The 17,315-nt window shown below is 43.3% G+C and overlaps 1 protein-coding gene across 4 annotated transcripts in view; it reads left to right on the top strand.

Annotated features, from left to right (window-relative positions):
- Nucleotides 1-17,315, top strand: part of bbs9 (Bardet-Biedl syndrome 9) — a 163,444-nt gene that overhangs the window by 83,920 nt on the left and 62,209 nt on the right. For all 4 annotated transcript variants that reach the window (XM_084358631.1, XM_084358632.1, XM_084358633.1 and 1 more), the window contains exons 19-20: nt 4,790-4,972; nt 13,029-13,278. In XM_084358631.1, coding sequence (XP_084214757.1) covers nt 4,790-4,972; nt 13,029-13,278 — 433 coding nt within the window. The remainder of the gene's footprint in view (nt 1-4,789; nt 4,973-13,028; nt 13,279-17,315) is intronic.

Below are 17,315 nucleotides of genomic sequence, written 5' to 3'. Positions count from 1 at the left end.
TCTCGCCTGTGTCATTTTATCCGAGCATAAAACTCTGGCACCGAATCGTTTTGATTCATTCTTCCACTTGCACATGTTGACTTTTACTAACTTTCACTTGACTCGACCTCACTTGATGTGTTTGTCATCGCACACTCTGACTTTCACTGATAACTAAGCTGCTCTGACAGTTTCAGTACGTCATACACAGCTGCTGTTTCATAATCAGAACATGGGCACCGAAATCACCAATACCCAGAAGACGATTTCAGTGGGGAGCCCTGTCCAGCCCGGTCCTATCCCACCAAGATGACTTATTGGCGGACCGCTGTCCAAGTCTGGACCCAGTCGCTATCCTGTCTGGACACGGACCCACAACTGATAAATTATAGAAAATGATGACATTTTGACATTTTCAGCTGTTGCAAATTTTCTAGCTATTACGGGACTAGCAGTCAAGGAAACTCATACTGTAGATCAATTGCATGCTTTGTAATTCAGTCACAAGACGCTACTCAGCCAATCAAATGTGTGTATTGCGTTAAACATTGTGATTAAAGTCAGACCGATACACAAACACAGACTAGACACAACAGTCGGAGAGAAAAACAAAGGAAAACAGGTTTTCCGGGGGTAAAATGCAATTGGAATATCTGGAGTTTGATTTAAATGAGTTCATTTTAAATGCAGTGTTGTTATCAGCTCAAATCAGAGGACTTTGACATTGGAGATCAGATCGTGTCATAGATCTAACATGCACAATCACAGTTATGGTTAAATATTGAATGTTAAACATACACTGGCTTTTCTTTAGGTCGGTAATCTTCTTAACCCTGTGCTCTGAGGTGCTTAAATATATCAATGCGAATGTTAATAATGCTGTAGCAGATGTTAAAGGGAAAGCAAATTGAGAAAAGTTGACACTGAACATTTTATAGATACATTTAAGACGTTTCCTCAATGAACTTCTAATATCTAACCTAATATTTCTTTTAAAACATATTTTCTGTAGCAGATTTGTAGTTAAGAGATGTGATTTTGAGGAGATAAGGCTGCATTCAAAGATTTTAGTCTCAAACTTCAGCCTATTCAATTCACCCCTTGAAGCTAGAAACTGGACCAATCACTGCGTCAGGATGCCATGAGTCAAATGTCCCGGGTTGCCTTTGTGCTATCACCACAATGTTGTTGTTGTTTTTGTTGTCGCAGTTGTTTATGCAGCTTTTTGTGACAGATTTAATGTGAACACGCAGCAACAAGCTTTGTTTTCCCTCCTTTGAGTGTCATTCTCTTCTGCTCTCTGACTGGTTCTTCTTCAAGCTTCTTGTTGTTGTAGCCACCAAACCTCACGCAGTCCATCAGCTAAAATTACTTCATTTAAACCACAGCCACATAGTTTGTTTGTTTGCCGCATGTGTGTGTGTGTGTGTGTGTGTGCTCACATGTGTGTGTGCTCTCATGCGTCTCCGTAGATAAGAGCAGCCATTATTTTTGTTTGTGTTTTTCAGTCCATTTCTCGTGGCATTGGTGCATATGTATGCACATGTTAGTGCATTTGTGCGTGAATATACAAACATGAGTGTGTAATGTGTCTGTGTGCGATGTGTAGCTCCAAGAATAACATAAAGTGTTGGCCAGCATTAGGAGGCTGTTGGTCTCAGTGTCTGGGACAAAATAAAGGTTGAGCAGATGCATGTAAAGAAAGACAGAGAGAGAAAAAGGGTGTGAATATGTTTTCCTCACTATTTTGTCATGTCAGCGTTCATATCGGAGCTTTTTTTGGACCAAAAGAACCGAACACTGTGGCAAAGATCTGTCAGCTGAGACTCTGTGACACCGTGGCTGAGATGTGAACCAGGTTTCAGCGGGATGTCCCTTTATGTATGTTGAAAAGAGTCCTGCCTTTATTGCGGACACGCCAGGATGTCACGACCCCCAGAAGCCTAAACTGCAGGTTGTTTAAGGTCATCGGCAGTTCAGCTGGTGACATACAGCTAACAGCTACTGTGTGTGTGTGTGTGTGTGTGTGTGTGTGTGTGTGTGTGTATGTGTGTGTGTGTATGTATGTGTGTGTGTGTGTGTGTGTGTGTGTGTGTGTGTGTGTTGAAAGCATTGTGTGTCGTACTTCTTTCTGTGTGTGTTCTCTCCTTCATGTGTGCATTCATATCTATTGTACATCTGTGTGTGTGCGCGCCTCTGCATGTGTGTGTTACGCCATGTGCACACTTGGGTTCACATGTTCTTATATCACTGGTTCGTGTGTGTGTGTGTGTGTGTGTGTGTGTGTGTGTGTGTGTGTGTGTGTGTGTGTGTGTGTGTGTGTGTGTGTGTGTGTGTGTGTGTGTGTGTGTGTGTGTGTGTGTGTGTGTGTGTGTGTGTCCAGGCTAAATGTGTCTTTGTGTTCTCTCAGCTGGCATCAATCAGAGTGTGTGTGGAGCCGAGCCGCTGCCAACAATGGAGCCCTTCACTGGACCTGGAGCCTTTTATCAATACACACACATGCACACACACACACATGCACACTTTTTTCAGAGACCCTGGGGGGAGGGTGGTTGGGGTTATGTGTGTGTGTTTAGAGGTGGAGGAAGTCAGAATGTGTGTGTTGCATGTTAAAAGTTGTGCATGAGGATATCAAGAATTCATGTACTGGGAGTTCTGGGTTTTACGTCCCTCTTTCAGGTCTTTGTGTGAGGACCAGTGTTATAGTCACATTTTGGGAATTGGCATGCTTATCTTCTGAAACCAAAATTATACGTTTTGATAAATGACTTTGGGGAATATAAACATTTCATAATCTTTATTTTTTGCATTTGAAACATGCATAAAAACTCAATATATCTGTGTTACTGTGGATCGTAATCTGGTTTATTGGCAAGTAGGATGTCATTTATGAGGAGTTTGCTGTGGTATTTTAAGTATAGTCAGTTGGAGTGTTGCAAGTCCAGAAGCATTGAAGCGTTTGATGACGATACAGCGCTGAGATGGTTTTGGTGGTTTGGCCCCTGACACCCGGAGCATGAGTCACCAAAGAGTACCGCTAACCTAGCTGCATGGCTAAATGAGAAAACTATCCTAATGGCAGCTTCATTTTGCAGTTAGTGCTTTCTTAGTAACAAAGCTACCAGGCTCTGTCCACCAGGAATCTCCATAAATCACCTCAATACTGTAACTGGCCTCCGTTGTTGTTTTTGAGCCCGGCCTGTTTGAGTTCATTGAGAGGCTGCTGGTTAGTCGTAGTTAGCAGTTACTTTAGCAACAGGCAAAGCTTTCTGTCCAGAGCTGAGGCAGAAGAGCTGCAGACATTGAGCGGGAAACCAGAAAATACTTTCTCCATAAAATATGATCCAGTTTCAGCCAAATCAGTGAATAAAGTTATACATTTGTGTTTCTGGCCATTTAGACATTGCTTTTTGACTTTTTGGGAACTTTAGATTTTAGCCATAGAATTAAAATGTATCTGCAGTTAGGATTATGGCAGGTGTTAGAAGTGAGATTAGACAAATGGGAATATATAAAATGTAGGAGGGTCCTCGTGTAGACGTGAAGTCAAAAAACGCCTGCATTTGTAAGGATTATGTGTTCATTGACTGGTAAGTGTGTGTTTGTGTGTGTGTGTGGTTTACTCGCAAGGTGTGAGTGACACGGCACCCACAGATGACCTCAGCCGCGACTGAGAGTCGGGGACTTTTACCGTTGGGGGTTACCGCGGAAACAAGGGGAAGTGAGTTGAGGTTTTAGCTCGGACTGTTTACATCTTTGCGTGCAAAAGTCTTAGAGGAGGCACTCGTTCTCATGTACCTGTCTGTTGGTAGTTTAGTGTTACACAAATCAAAATGGCTTACTTTGGCAATCGCTGCTTAACCCTGACTCACACACACACACACACACACACACACACACACACACACACACACACAGGAACACACACACACATTTCACATCAGACTCTTCCATCTCTGTTTTCGCAGTATCAAATGGCGAGCGCTGAATCCATTTGTCAGACAAACGGCTGGCGTACGTTGGCGCTCGGGCCTGCAGATCACTCATTTATCTGAACACACACTCGTCCATTAGTCCCAGATCTGCTTTCACCTCCTCTTTCTCTCTCTGTCCGTTGATCTCTCCTCCTCCTCCTCCCGCCTCATCTCCCGTTTCTCGTAGTCCGGCTTGTCCTTTCTTGTTGTTCTCGTCACCATCCGTCTTGCTCTGTCATCACTCGTCTGCACCTCTCCACTCATCTCCACTCCTCTGTTGTTGTAATGATGGAGGGATGGAGGGATTGACCCCTGCCTGGAGGTCAGAGTTCACCTGGTCCCCCCCCCACACCTCATTCATGCATTCACTCACTCTACTGTTCAACAAGTGCTGAGCTGTGTACTTTAGTAAAACCAAGAGAACTTAAGCTCCACTTGTGCTGCTTTTCATTTCAAAGCCAGTATTCAGTTTCTGTTTGCTCTTCTCCGTGTCTCTGAACTTTCTTTGGAAAAACAAGCGATAGGAGCATGAAAATGCTGCAGTTTCTAAGTGGAGGCCAACCAAGTGTAAGGGAAAGTCATCAGAGTTTGCAGAGGCTTTCAGAGCCGACGTATAGAGAGCAGTTTGTTTGAACTCTACTTTGCTTCGTCCCTTTAGTTTATTTTTTTTAGTTAAAAGAAGCAAATCTCCAATTAAACAGCCTGGAAAGGAGATCGCCTGTGCTCCATCAGGAGAGTGGTGTCGCAGTTTTGAAGTGCATTATCGGTCCTGATGAGCAGGTCGGCACCTTGAATAATAGGAGAGACATTCACCGACTCCTCCTTCCTTCCTCCAGGTGATGGCGCTGGCAGAGGCTGCGGAGGAGAACCGGGCGCTGCTGGAGGAAGCGTTCGTCCGCCTACGGAGCGCCACACACCTGCTGGTGCTGCTGATGTCGCTGTGGCAGGGCCTCACCCCGGACCAGACCGCCATCCTGGAGGCCACGCTGCTGCCGCTGCTGCAGGACACACCACAGCTGGTACACACACACACACACACACACACACACACACACACAGGCGACCATTAACATGTCAGTGTCTGTCTATCCATCTGCAGCCTGCTCAGTAAACACAGCCACAGCTTAAACACACACTCTGAAAACTTTTAAAATACATTAAGTACTTCTGGTCCCTAAGGAATACACACACATGCAAACACACACACACACACACACACACACACACACACACACACACATTCTCAGTCACACACTCACTCTCTGCCACTCAACACTCACCTGTCAGCTCTGCGCTGAGAGTTGGTTCTGTGGTACCTGTTTATGATTTAAGCATTAAAGCTGTGTGTGTGTGTGTGTGAGAGTGAGTGTGTGTGTGTGAGAACAGTCAATGCACACACAAATACACACAAGAGGTCAAGGTCACAATAGGTCTCAGCGTGAGCAAATGACATATTGCTCTTTAATAAGCCTCTGACTCACATACTGAGCTTTGTGTCATTGTGCATTTGTGTGTGTAGTTATATGGTTGTGTATGAGTGTGTAAGTGTGTGTGTATGTGCGTGCATGCTGCAGAGGACTCAGCTCCGTATAAACAGCCGTGTTGACAGAGCTCCTCCATTTGCTGCAGTCAGACCACGAAAGATTTCTCACCCCATAGAGACTCTGAGAGTGTGTACTGTACTGCGTGTGTGTGTGTGCATGCGTGCGTGTGTGTGTGTGTGTGTGTGTGTGTGTGTGTTAGTTTTTCCATAGCCCTGATCAATCCCCTCAACCTCTCATTACCACTAAGTCTATTTCCAGCCTCCTCTGACAGAGCCACGTTACACACAAACATCTGTGTCGTCATAAACAACAGGACATAAAATATCTTTAACAGTGTGTGTACACACACACACACACACACACACACTGATTGTAGACAGGAATAGGTTTAGAGGGTCAGTTGATGAGCCTCGGGGGACTGTGTACCTCGGTGTGTGTGTGTGTGTGTGCGTATGTTATTTTAAATTGGATTAATGGCATTACGTGAATTAGCAGTAATCAGGGTCACGTCCATAACATTAAAACAAACAGGTGCTCGGAGGAGCTATTCTCAGAAAACACAACACACTCTCCACCACAGTGCCATGACTACAAACTGAGAGATGGTGACGCAGTTTCACTTATCGGCACAAATATTCCCCTTTTTAGCATTAAAGGTTCATTCTGGCTCATTATAACTCAGAGCTTTTGTAGTTTTGGCTTCTTTTTCAACAACAAAACCAAATGCTTGAATTAACTTTTATCAGTTATAAAGGCATAATATAAACTCCAATTCCAAGCTGAGCCAAAAAAATCTCATTTTCACTTTGGTGTCTCACATTCTCGTGGTGTTAAAGTGGATGTGTCCCATCACACCCTTCATTTCAACCTCTGACCTTTCCTGTGACCGTGCAGGTGAGGTCATTCCAGGTGAAATGCAGCTGCTTCTCTCAAACAGCGTCCTTTCACTGGAATAAATCTCAGGAATGTCTCAAACAAGAATAAAGCAACAGAGGAGGACAGAGAGGATGGATTATAGCAGGGTTAAAGGGAGGAGGAGGAGGAGGAGGAGGAGACGCAGACTTAGTTTGACACTTCATCAAAAGTCCAACTCACACCCGACAGTCGTGTGAGTGATGTCGTCTTGTTTAAAACCCGTAAGTGTGACACCTTGTAGAGGTCTCACATCTAACCCACAGAACTGATTCACTCTCCTTTCGCTTCACTACAGCTGGCGAGATTTATTGTGATTTTCAACTTGACGGCCACATTAGTGTTGATGTTCACTGAGTGCTTTTCCATTAAAATAAATGGTATTTTACAATCTTTAGGACAAACTGTGACTTTCTTGACTTGCAAAATGATATTGTAAATCACGTGTATAAGTCATGACACAACCCAAACAGGATCAAAATGTATTTGTATCTCACCGTTGACTACTGTACATCGTTTTCCCAAACTTATACACATTAGAAGGGGTGCTCTGTGCTCTCTTGGACAGACAAAAGTGAAAAAGGGCATGTCTCTCTTGTCCTCAGTTGAATTGGGCTTACAGGTAAAAACGAAGAAGTCGTGTCACTCAGCTGGTAAAGACCAGAAAAATGTACTGAGCATACTGCAGTAATAATCCTCTTTTTATACTCCCCTTTCTCTGCATCTCATCAGGCACAGAAACTCATCTCTGCTGCACGAAAAACACGGAAATATGCAACAGAACACCAAATGACCTTAAACCTATATGTCATCTGTCACATTAGCCTAGATTATGTGATTATCCAGCCGAGTTACAAAGTGCAAAGAACTTTAAAAATTTCAAAAATGTGCAGCAGCCAATCAGAAAACAAGGTGAGCTTTTTTCTTTCCTCCCAGACACATGATTTTAAACAGGAGGGATTCCTCTGACCTCAGCTGTACACGCTCTGAATTCATTATCGGAGGTAAATAGATAAGTTTAGAAACAGAGAGCAGAGATTCTCCCTGTCTGCGCTGTGGATTGAGGGAAAGGGGAGGAAAAAGCAGGAGCGCCAGAGGAAATGCATCTGTGTGGTATCTAACGAAACGTCTCATTTGGTTGCAGCCGACCAGAACACCTCCTCCTCTTCTTGCATTCCTACTGCGTCTCTCTTTCGTCTGCCTCTTGGTCATCCTCCACTCCCACCACCCTCCTCCTTTCTCTTCCTCCTCACTCTCCTCACTTGCTCATCATTTCTTTTTCATCGTCCCTCCACTAAACACTCTTTTCCATCAGCCTCTTAATCGCTTCGTCTCCTCCTGCATCCTCTTTTCTTTTTCCATCGCCTCTTCTTTCTGTCGCCCTTGTTTTTACCTTTCTGTCTCTCTTTCTGTCCCTTGTTCTTCTGCTCATCTGAACCTCCACCCCTTGTTCCTTGTCCCTCTCTCCCTTCGTCTTTTGTCTCTTTTTCCATCTGTCACTCAGCTCTTGAACAGAGTTGCTGACGCTGTCTGTCTGCCTGCTATTCTCGCATGACCCCCGCAATCCTCCCGCCTTTCTGTTTACTTTACCAGAATCCATCGTACAGCCTTCCTTTGCATTGGCTTCCTGCACCCTGAACCAAAAGATTTCTATACAGTACCTGAGAATGTTTCTTTAGGCTCGTACCACCGCAGAACTATTTACAGCGTTGTAAAGAGCATTTTTAGAAGAAGGTTCTTCGCAGCACCGAGTCATATGGTTTTCTGAGATTTATGGTGGAATAAAGAACCATTGAAGAGAGTATGAAATGTTTCCAATCAGCAGAATTGAAAGATTTTTTTCAGAGCCACATAGGGTCACTATTGTATTTCACCAGGTGTCGTTTTTATACGAAACGTATCAGGTGGAATTTCGAACAGTGTCGTTCCACATGACCAGGTTGGTCTCCGACCCAAAGAACTTTATAAGAACTTCCTCTCAACCCAGCCCAGTTTCCCAAAGAAAAATGTCCATTTTGGTGCGATTCTTCCCCGAAGGCCTCGTTCAGACTGACTTTGGCTCTGTATGAAAAAAACTCCCCCTCATTCATTTGAATCGGGTGCCAATGCCGAGGACTCCAGCCAAGAAATGCAGGTTCATCCGCTTTGCCAGATCCAACAAGGTGGCCAATCAAATACGTCCAAGCGCACATTCCTGCTGGATTACTTTGCAACCTGAACACTGTATTTCTGCTGTTAAACTTGCAATTATCACGAGAAACTGATAAAGTCGTTTCCGCCTTGATAACTGTCCTGAGTTGTAAAATCCTGTCCCATTGATCCGTTACTTCAGCTGGACTTCCTGAATCTTACATCCTGAGACATCCTGTCTCAATCTCTCAATGCAGCCCCCTGCGTTAAAACAATACGGCACTGATTTGATCTGAACGCCTACTAAAGCCCTATCTGCACACAATGAGAGTTACCTGAGGACCTCTAGTAATTTGTTGTAATTGTATAGGACGCCTGTGATCTGATAATGCTGTATGTGATGATATTAGTCCCTTGCAAAGCAGCATGTCTGTGATTTGGAGGTTAGGTTAAAACGGTTGTTATATTCAGTATTCAGGCGCAGCCTCAAAGCATCTTTTACTTGATCTAAAAGATGTGATGGTCATTTCTATGCGAATAGAGCTTAAGACGAGTATTTTAGATGCTGATCATATCTAACCATATTTTATTTCCCATAACTTTCCCTAACCTGAATTATATTTTAGTCGCCATGGGCAAATGTTGTGGACATTGTGGAAAACGCCCCTTCTTAAAAGGTTTAATTTAACTTCATCTGGGGGTTTAGAGTTCTGTCTAATATGAATGTTTTGACTGGCGGTACGGTTGCTTTACCAGATGTCTTCAGTCCCTCCGTCCTTGCTATCTCACTTCCTCTCCATGTGCCTTCATTCCACTATTTCTGGGTCGTTTTGGCTCTGAGCTATAAGGAGAATATAACGCTACACTACTTATTAATATCCTGCTGAAAGAATTTTAATTCCATACGACTACATCCAGCAGTATCAACTGTTTGAAACAAGTGTCACTTTTCTTTCATAAAATCACTGCTGGCTTCATTTTGAACAAATTTAACAACTTTAAATATGAAAAGAAAAAACTATTCAAGCATTAATATTCCTCCAGACAATTGGTAAGCTATTTTACGAGCTGAATAGATCTTGTAAACGTCAGTAATATTAAATAATGAGGTTATTAAATTTGTACATATTTTGAATTAAACTCACCACACTTCCCTTAAATTCTCCCCACATGCTGTTTCCTCTCCATTCAAACCACAGGTTTCTTTTTTTCTAATATTAGGGGCTTGTGAAGCATTTACAGTAATTGGTCCTATTTAAAGTTGATTGCCCCCAGAACTGGAAAGTAAAAGTGTGTTTGTTGCATGCTGAACTGTGCCAAATCCAGCTTTTCTGATATTTCAGAAAGAGGAATACACTGATTTGGTCAAGAGAAGTGATTGTGTGGAGGATTTTTTTCCCCTGGAGACCGACTGTACGACATTGTTCTCACAGAGCCGTAACTCCGGCTCCTCAAATGACTTTCCCAGTCATGATGATGAGGATGTCAGGACTGAGGGATTGCTGTCTGAACCTTTACCCGTCGCTTTGGGAGTCCTCCAAGGCTGTGTGCTGGGCTCGGAAAACATTTTATCCACGGCCATCCAGTAATGTTGCAATCACACATGGGATTTCCCCACGACGAAGCTCGTATTCCTGATGCAGTTCAGACTGTTTAAAGACCAGAGACTTAGAAGACTTAAGACCTAATAAAAGACAAATACAGCACATGTACATGTTCATCAAAGTGACACCAGTAAAACACTGGAGCTACTCAGGTAGATGAGTTACAGAAAGTAAGCACCACCATGATTTTAAGAAGAATAATATAACGAGAATATAATAAAACATCCATGTAAATAATAGACAAGATACGTATTTTATACAAATCAAATGAGATAAATCCAAAATTCAGCCTAAGCTCTTCAATACAACTGTATTTTAACTACTAGTAGGTGGAAAGTAAAAGGACTCTTTGCGACTTTGCAGGTCACACCAGCTGCTGGAAGCATTTTTGTTTAGGTTTTTTTTCCGACCCATTGTTCTGGTTCAGTTAACTCATGTCCAGCTGATAAACGCACTGTACGCCACCTGCTCCATACTGGCTGACAATAGTCACACTTGCCTGTGAACTTAGTGGAGCATTTAGCTAAAGAGCCAACTGTTTTTCTCAGAAGTTGAGTCTGGTTAGGTTTAGGCACAAAAACTCTTAGTGAGGGTGAGGAAAAGATAATGTTTTAGGTTTAAAATACCAGTTTTGTCGCCACAAACTAGGCTGGAAAATGTCCAGATGTCTTGTAGGAAATATCCAGTGGTTTCACACTTACAAATGTTGAAACACAATCAGCCTAGCAGCCACCATCCCCTCCACCTCACAATATAAAATTCAGCTCATATACATGTAATGTGAATGCGAGTTGACGCATGAATGTATCGGTGACCAAAAGAGTAAGAAAATAAATAGCTATACTGTTTGCTAACCTCTCACCATATCAGCTTTTAGAGGTGATGATGTCGGTGTCGTGTTTACAGCTTGTCGCACTGCCCCTGGGTGTCCAAAAAAAAAAAAAAAGCAGGTTTAGGAAAAGATTTAAGAGATTAGACTTAAACTGTAATCTTTATTTCCTCTGTCATGTGTCTAAAACTTGTGGTAAGTGTTGTTTGTTGACACACGCTCTTCGTTTTTGAAGCAGAAACTCTTCACTCTTTAAACAGGTGGTAGAACTTGACAGAGCAGCCCATTTGCTTTTTCAAACAAACACTGAACATGCTGAACATTTAAGAAAGTCTTCAGTTGAATCGGTAATGAATGAGCACCGACACAAACTGCTTCAGTCTTCACTGATCAGCGAATAAAACAATCCCCGTCTTGTTTCTGGGACAGGGATTGTTACAGGAAACAAACTTTGGCATTAGTGGGAACTTTGTCTTAATTTATCGCTCTGGCCTCGGTCCAACCCGCTCCGCTCCGCCCTTTCTTTGCTTCCTTTCTTCTCGTTCGGGAGGATGGATGTCTGCTGTTTAGGTCTAAAGACATTTAATTTTCCTCCGCAGCATGTGGAACGTATGTGTCAGTATGTGCGCGTGCACGAGCGAGCCAAGTTTCCACAGAAACCTGCAGTTATGTTGTTCCAAGCATTTGATAACCTGGTGAGGTATTGTGGTAAGAATAGGTCACCCACCTCCCATCTCCTCCTCCTCCTCCTCCTCCTCCTCCTCCTCTTCCTCCTCCCTCCTCTATTATTTTCTCTTCTTCCAGACTCTTTTGTTTTTCCTCCTCCTCCTCCGCCGTCTTCTCATTCCTCCGTCTTAATCTCTGCTCGTCCTTCGTCTTTTCCACTCGTCTTTTTCCGTCTTTAATATCTGCCTTCCTCTCTATCATCATCTCATCTCCTTGACCTTCTTCAACTCCCCCTCTTTCTCTCTCTCTCTCTCTGTCTCTCCCTGTCTCTGTCTGTGTCTCTCTGTCATCATCATTACAGGGTTGATTACCTGTCATTATGGCTCATTAGGGGCCTATCAGCATGGCGGCAGGCAGGGGGGAGGACGAGGTGCGGGGTGAAAGAATAGGGGAGGGCTGGAGGATACCTGTCAACACACCTCACCCCCCCTGCACATTTGTGTGTGTGTGTGTGAGTGTGTGTGAGATTAGCGATGTCCAGCCCAGATATCTCAGAGACGGCAGAAGAGGAGAGAGAGTGACAAAAGACATGTTTCTCATCTCCTCACTGCCTTTTATTACCACTGTGTATGTGTGTGTGTTTATATGTGTATATGTGTGTGTGTGTGTGTGTGTGTGTCCCTCTTTTTCGATCCTATGTGTTTTATTATTCCGTTGCTCTTTTGTAAAAGTCAAGTGCATCGTTAAAGCATCAAGATTTAAGGTTAATGATTGACCATTAACTCTTCTCTTCATCCCCATCTTCCCTTTCACTCCTTTCATTTTCCTCTTCCTCTTCCTACTGCTTGTCTCCTTTTTGTCTCTCTTTGTCCTCGGGCTTAATTTATTTACTTTTGTCTGTCTTCTTTTTCCCCTGATGTCTTTCTTGTCTTTCCCTCCTCTCCTTTTACCCTCTCCTCTTTTCCTCCCCTCTCATCACCCTGTCTCATCACTCCCTCCTGTCTCCTCATCTTCTTCTCCTCCCTCACCTATTCTCCATCCTCTGTTTTCCTTCTTTTACCCTCCTCCCTCTTTCTCTTTTCTGTCCATCTCTTTGTCTCCTACTTCCCAATAATATATTTTGTTTTTGATTGACATACACCCTCTTGTATTAACTTTTTACAACATTCACTCAGAAATGTTTATTCATACAATTAATTGACATAAAAATGGAAAATACGGATGGAAAAGGAAAGAATCACACTGAGTGCAAAGCTGCTTTGTATTTTATTGAAACATCTGCCACTAACAAGATCAAGTTCCTCCATCCCTTTCCTCTCTGGAAACCTAACAATGCAATAAAATATTATTATGGAGCATTGTTTCATTCCTCGTCCTCCTGTCTCCTCAGGGCTGGGAGGAGAGCTGCGATGCTGCCGTCTCCCACCTCCTGCGGAGCTGCCTCTCTCGGAGCTCCAAGGACCAGGCCACCTCTCTGGCCCAGGCAGGAGGCCCCGTGCTGGGCCTGCCCCGCGACACCGCCCGCCTCAAGAAGCACATCACCCTGCTGTGTGATCGCATCGGCAAGGGAGGTCGCCTCACTCTGGCCTCTGAGGCCAACGTCCAGGTCCCCGCCCAGGTCCAGAACCTGGCTGCTCCAGGTGAGTCAGGGAAGGGAGGGAGGGATGATTGAATGAACAGGTAGCACAGGAGGGTGGAGGATGGGATCAGGATTCATGGATCCCAATATGAGTCCAAAACCCAAAGACTCTTCGCTTACTGTCATAAATGACAAAGACAAGCAGCAAATCTTCACATTTAAGAAGCTGGAACCTGCAAATATTTGACATTTTTACTTGAAAAAAGTACTGAAATGAATAATTGATAATCAAAATAGTTGGTTACTAATTTTCGATCCACTAATTGATTAATTGACGCAGCTCTGATAGAATTTGTGGTTTTAAAATCATCCTAACTTCTTCTCAGAGCTCCTGTCTGATACCGTACTAAAATCTATATATCTATTTTGTTTACAGCTGAAACAACAGCTACAAAAATAATTGGGTGAAGTGAAATGAATGTGTTGCATTTGAAGGTGGGTCTGGGTATTTGTGTGTGTGTGTGTGTGTGTGTGTGTGTGTGTGTGTGTGTGTGTGTGTGTGTGTGTGTGTGTGTGTGTGTGTGTGTGTGTGTGTGTGTGTGTGTTTTTGTGTGTGTGTGTGTCCCCTGGTGAAGATTTTAGGCTTCGCCAGGCAAAGACATGAAGCCTATTCATGGTACATTTTACAGGCAACACACAGACTTGTATTTAAATGCATCTGTACACACACCCACACACGCCCACAGACACACACACACACACACACATGCAAAAAAAATATTGCAAACAAGTAGAAACTTATAACACGCACATACACAAGGTACACATGAGATACACAGTGCAAACACACATAAAAACAGGGGTTTACTCGTACACACAGGCACACACAGTTGCATTTGTCGGGGACACACACTCGTAAAATCATACACTCTTTCACACACACACACACAAACACACACACACCTTACGGATCATTTAGTCTTGGCTGAGGTTTATAGAGGTCTTTCTGACAAGATCATCAATTACAGTCGGTCTCCTCTCCTCTCCTCCTTTCCTTTCCTCCCTCCCTCCTTCTTTCCTCCACGCCTTCCTTCCCTCCTCGTCTCACCTTTTCTCTGACATAAATCTGTAAAGCAGATTTTATCCTGGATTTTTTAGACCTAAATTGATGTTGGAGTGTTAAAAAAATCCAATTCAATGATATATCGACCCACATTTATACATTTCTATTTACATTAACACGGAATAACCAAATCACTTAGATTTGGGTTTTAAAACTAATTCTGAACACGTAAACAATAAATCAGACGTGTGCATTTTATAGCTGCAAAGTTTACTCAGCTCACTGTTCCTGCTTCTGTTACTATAGTTACTATATGAGCTGGTACCAACAGGAACATATTGTAAATGGATGTGCACAGTGAACAAAAGAGGTCTGCGCACCACCGCCTTGTGTCTAAAGATCATATTTTTAATACTATTTTTCTGTTTTAAACACAGCTGTTGAGCTAATGTGCCTAACTCTGGCTATGTAAGATTAAAACCTGTAGTATGACGATGGTGAGTGAGTAGTTAGACACCAGATAGATACAAGGGTGTACAGCATCCTGGTTTTTTTTCAGTAGTGAGTGATGCATGCAGGAGTTGACACAAAGCTACACCAGCAGATGTGACGTGTAGCAATCGAAGAGTAAGCGATCAACTTGTGTAGCTGTGTCGATGTTTAAGGAGGCCTGTGTTCCCATACGAAGCTCTGATTGGTGGATTATTTCTCCAACTGACAGAAATAAAACCGCTGACTGTTACAGATGAAACTTCTGTCTTAGAGAAATAACAGTGTCACAGGTAGGTGTGTGTGTGTAGGTGTGTGTGTGGTTGTGTGTGTGTGTGTGTGTGTGTGTGTAGGTGTGTGTGTGTGTGTGTGTGTGTGTGTGTGTGTGTGTGTGTGTGTGTGTGTGTGTGTGTGGGAGAGAGAGAGAGAGAGAGAGGAGGAGGTCTATAAAACTTTACAGGCTTGTTTAAAAGTCATTATAGTGATTACAGTAATTCTGTACAAAGTTCACTGAAACAGAACTGGATCAATTAATTGTGCGTGCGTGCGTGCGTGCGTGTGTGTGCACTTGTGTGCGTGTGTGTGTGTGCATGTGTGTGCTTGTGAAAGAGAGAGAGTGAGTGAGTGTTTGTGTTTATGTTTCTTGTCATGCGGTCTCCCTTCTCCCCTTTGGTCTGTTGCCAAAATTCACACACACACACACACACACACACAGACACACACACACACGCACACGCACACACACACACACACACACACTGCTGCAGTAAACAGTCGTTTGTTAGCAGCTTCAGATGTTGCTTTTTCGCCCACCCGTAAACATACACACTTGTTTACGTTTCCAACAACACCGGCGGCAACCGTTTCCCTCCAAAACCACAGACACACACACACACACACACACACACGCACTCACAGTGGGATACCATACAACAAGCTCCTGCTTCATTGGTACAAAGTGTGTGTGTCTGTGTGTTAATGTGTTTATCTGGATATAAAAACCTGACAACACACACACTCCTGAATACACAGTGAGACTGACTTTATCACCGTCTTTGTTGGAGGCTGGATCACGTCTGTCTTCATCCAGCCTCCAGCAGAGAGGAGCAGGTCGTCTTCACGCAGGAGCAGACTGGTGCATTTAAGGTCAAAAGGAAAAGAAAAGCTGTTCTTTCATTTGTTCCTTTTATGAAAGAATCAATCTCAACTCTGTTTATGTTACGTAACATTTATTTAATATACCTTTCAACATTGGCAGGCTATTCAGCTTCATTTTTTTGATTGATCCAGATTTTTGCAGGCTTCCGAGCCGGCAGCAGCTGTGGCCAGCGGCATTATGTTTTTGGGTTGTCCGTCCGTCCCCGAACGAAATATCTCAAGAACGCTTCAGGGAGATTTCTTCAAATTTGGTACAAATGTCCACCTGGACTCAAGAATGAATACGTAATAAATGAATACGTTTTGGTGGCCAAAGGTCGAAGGTCACTGTGACCTAATGTCAGCCCATTCTCGTAAACGCCGTGTCTCAAGAACACCTCGAGGGAATTCCTTCAAATTTGGCACAAATGACCTCTTGGATTCAAGGATGAGCTGATCTGATCAGGTCACTGTGACCTCACAAAACTCATTTTTGGTCATAACTCAAGAATTTATACGATCATTCATACGATAAATGTATTATAGAGAAGTGGTGACATTGTGACATTTGATATCCGAAAGGTCAGAGGTTAGATGCGCTGTGGTGTCATGATATTCTGCTAAAAATGTTCTGAGTTTAGGAACAGCAACCTGACTGGTGCACAGAGGCATACAACTGCTTATAGTTATCAGAGGAGCAAAGGAGGAAGTCAGGTGATGTTATACAGTGACAGAATCTGAGGGAGGAGATGGAGGTGGACGGATGAGTCAACAAAGCATTGTACTTTAAAATGGTCAACCACTGTTTGTTTGTTGTTAATCACACAGTTTGAGAGTAATAAAGAAAAGAAGGAAGGCCTGAGTCACGGCCGTTTATCAAAGGTCAGGTCTGTTTTGTTGCTTTTTTTTGCGCCTCTGCTCATGTTTGTTGATCGTGAGTACAAAATGGCGGCTGTGGGAAGAAATCTGTAGCTCTTTGATTCAGAATCACTGACAACAAAACCTTTACACAGTCGCCACTGATGGACATCTGGACAACACACGCAAATAAAACAGATGTAGCCTGAAATTCAGAATCTTTTACATCATCACATTATGTTTATAATCGCATTATGTTTATCATTTAATGAGGCCAAAGGATTATTACTGCACATCAATAACTTGGAACATTTTCTCTCCCAGTTGTTCACCTGACCCTCTGTCTCGCCCTGATGACATCATTCAGATCAACCGGCTTCAACAGCTGCACTCTGTACACACACACATACACATACACAGGCACACACACACACACACACACACACACACACACACACCTGGTGAAATCAGGAGTGTTTATCACATGGTTCATTAGTCAGCATGCTGTCAGCATAGCTTTGAAGTGACCTCAACCAGGGAGGTTTGTATAC

This window comes from Pagrus pagrus (genome assembly GCF_965226575.1).
Source record: "Pagrus pagrus genome assembly, chromosome: 7".
NCBI classification, from domain to species: Eukaryota; Metazoa; Chordata; class Actinopteri; order Spariformes; family Sparidae; genus Pagrus; species Pagrus pagrus.
The sequence above is the reverse complement of the archived record's forward strand: the minus strand, read 5'-3'. Positions and strand labels throughout refer to the sequence as shown.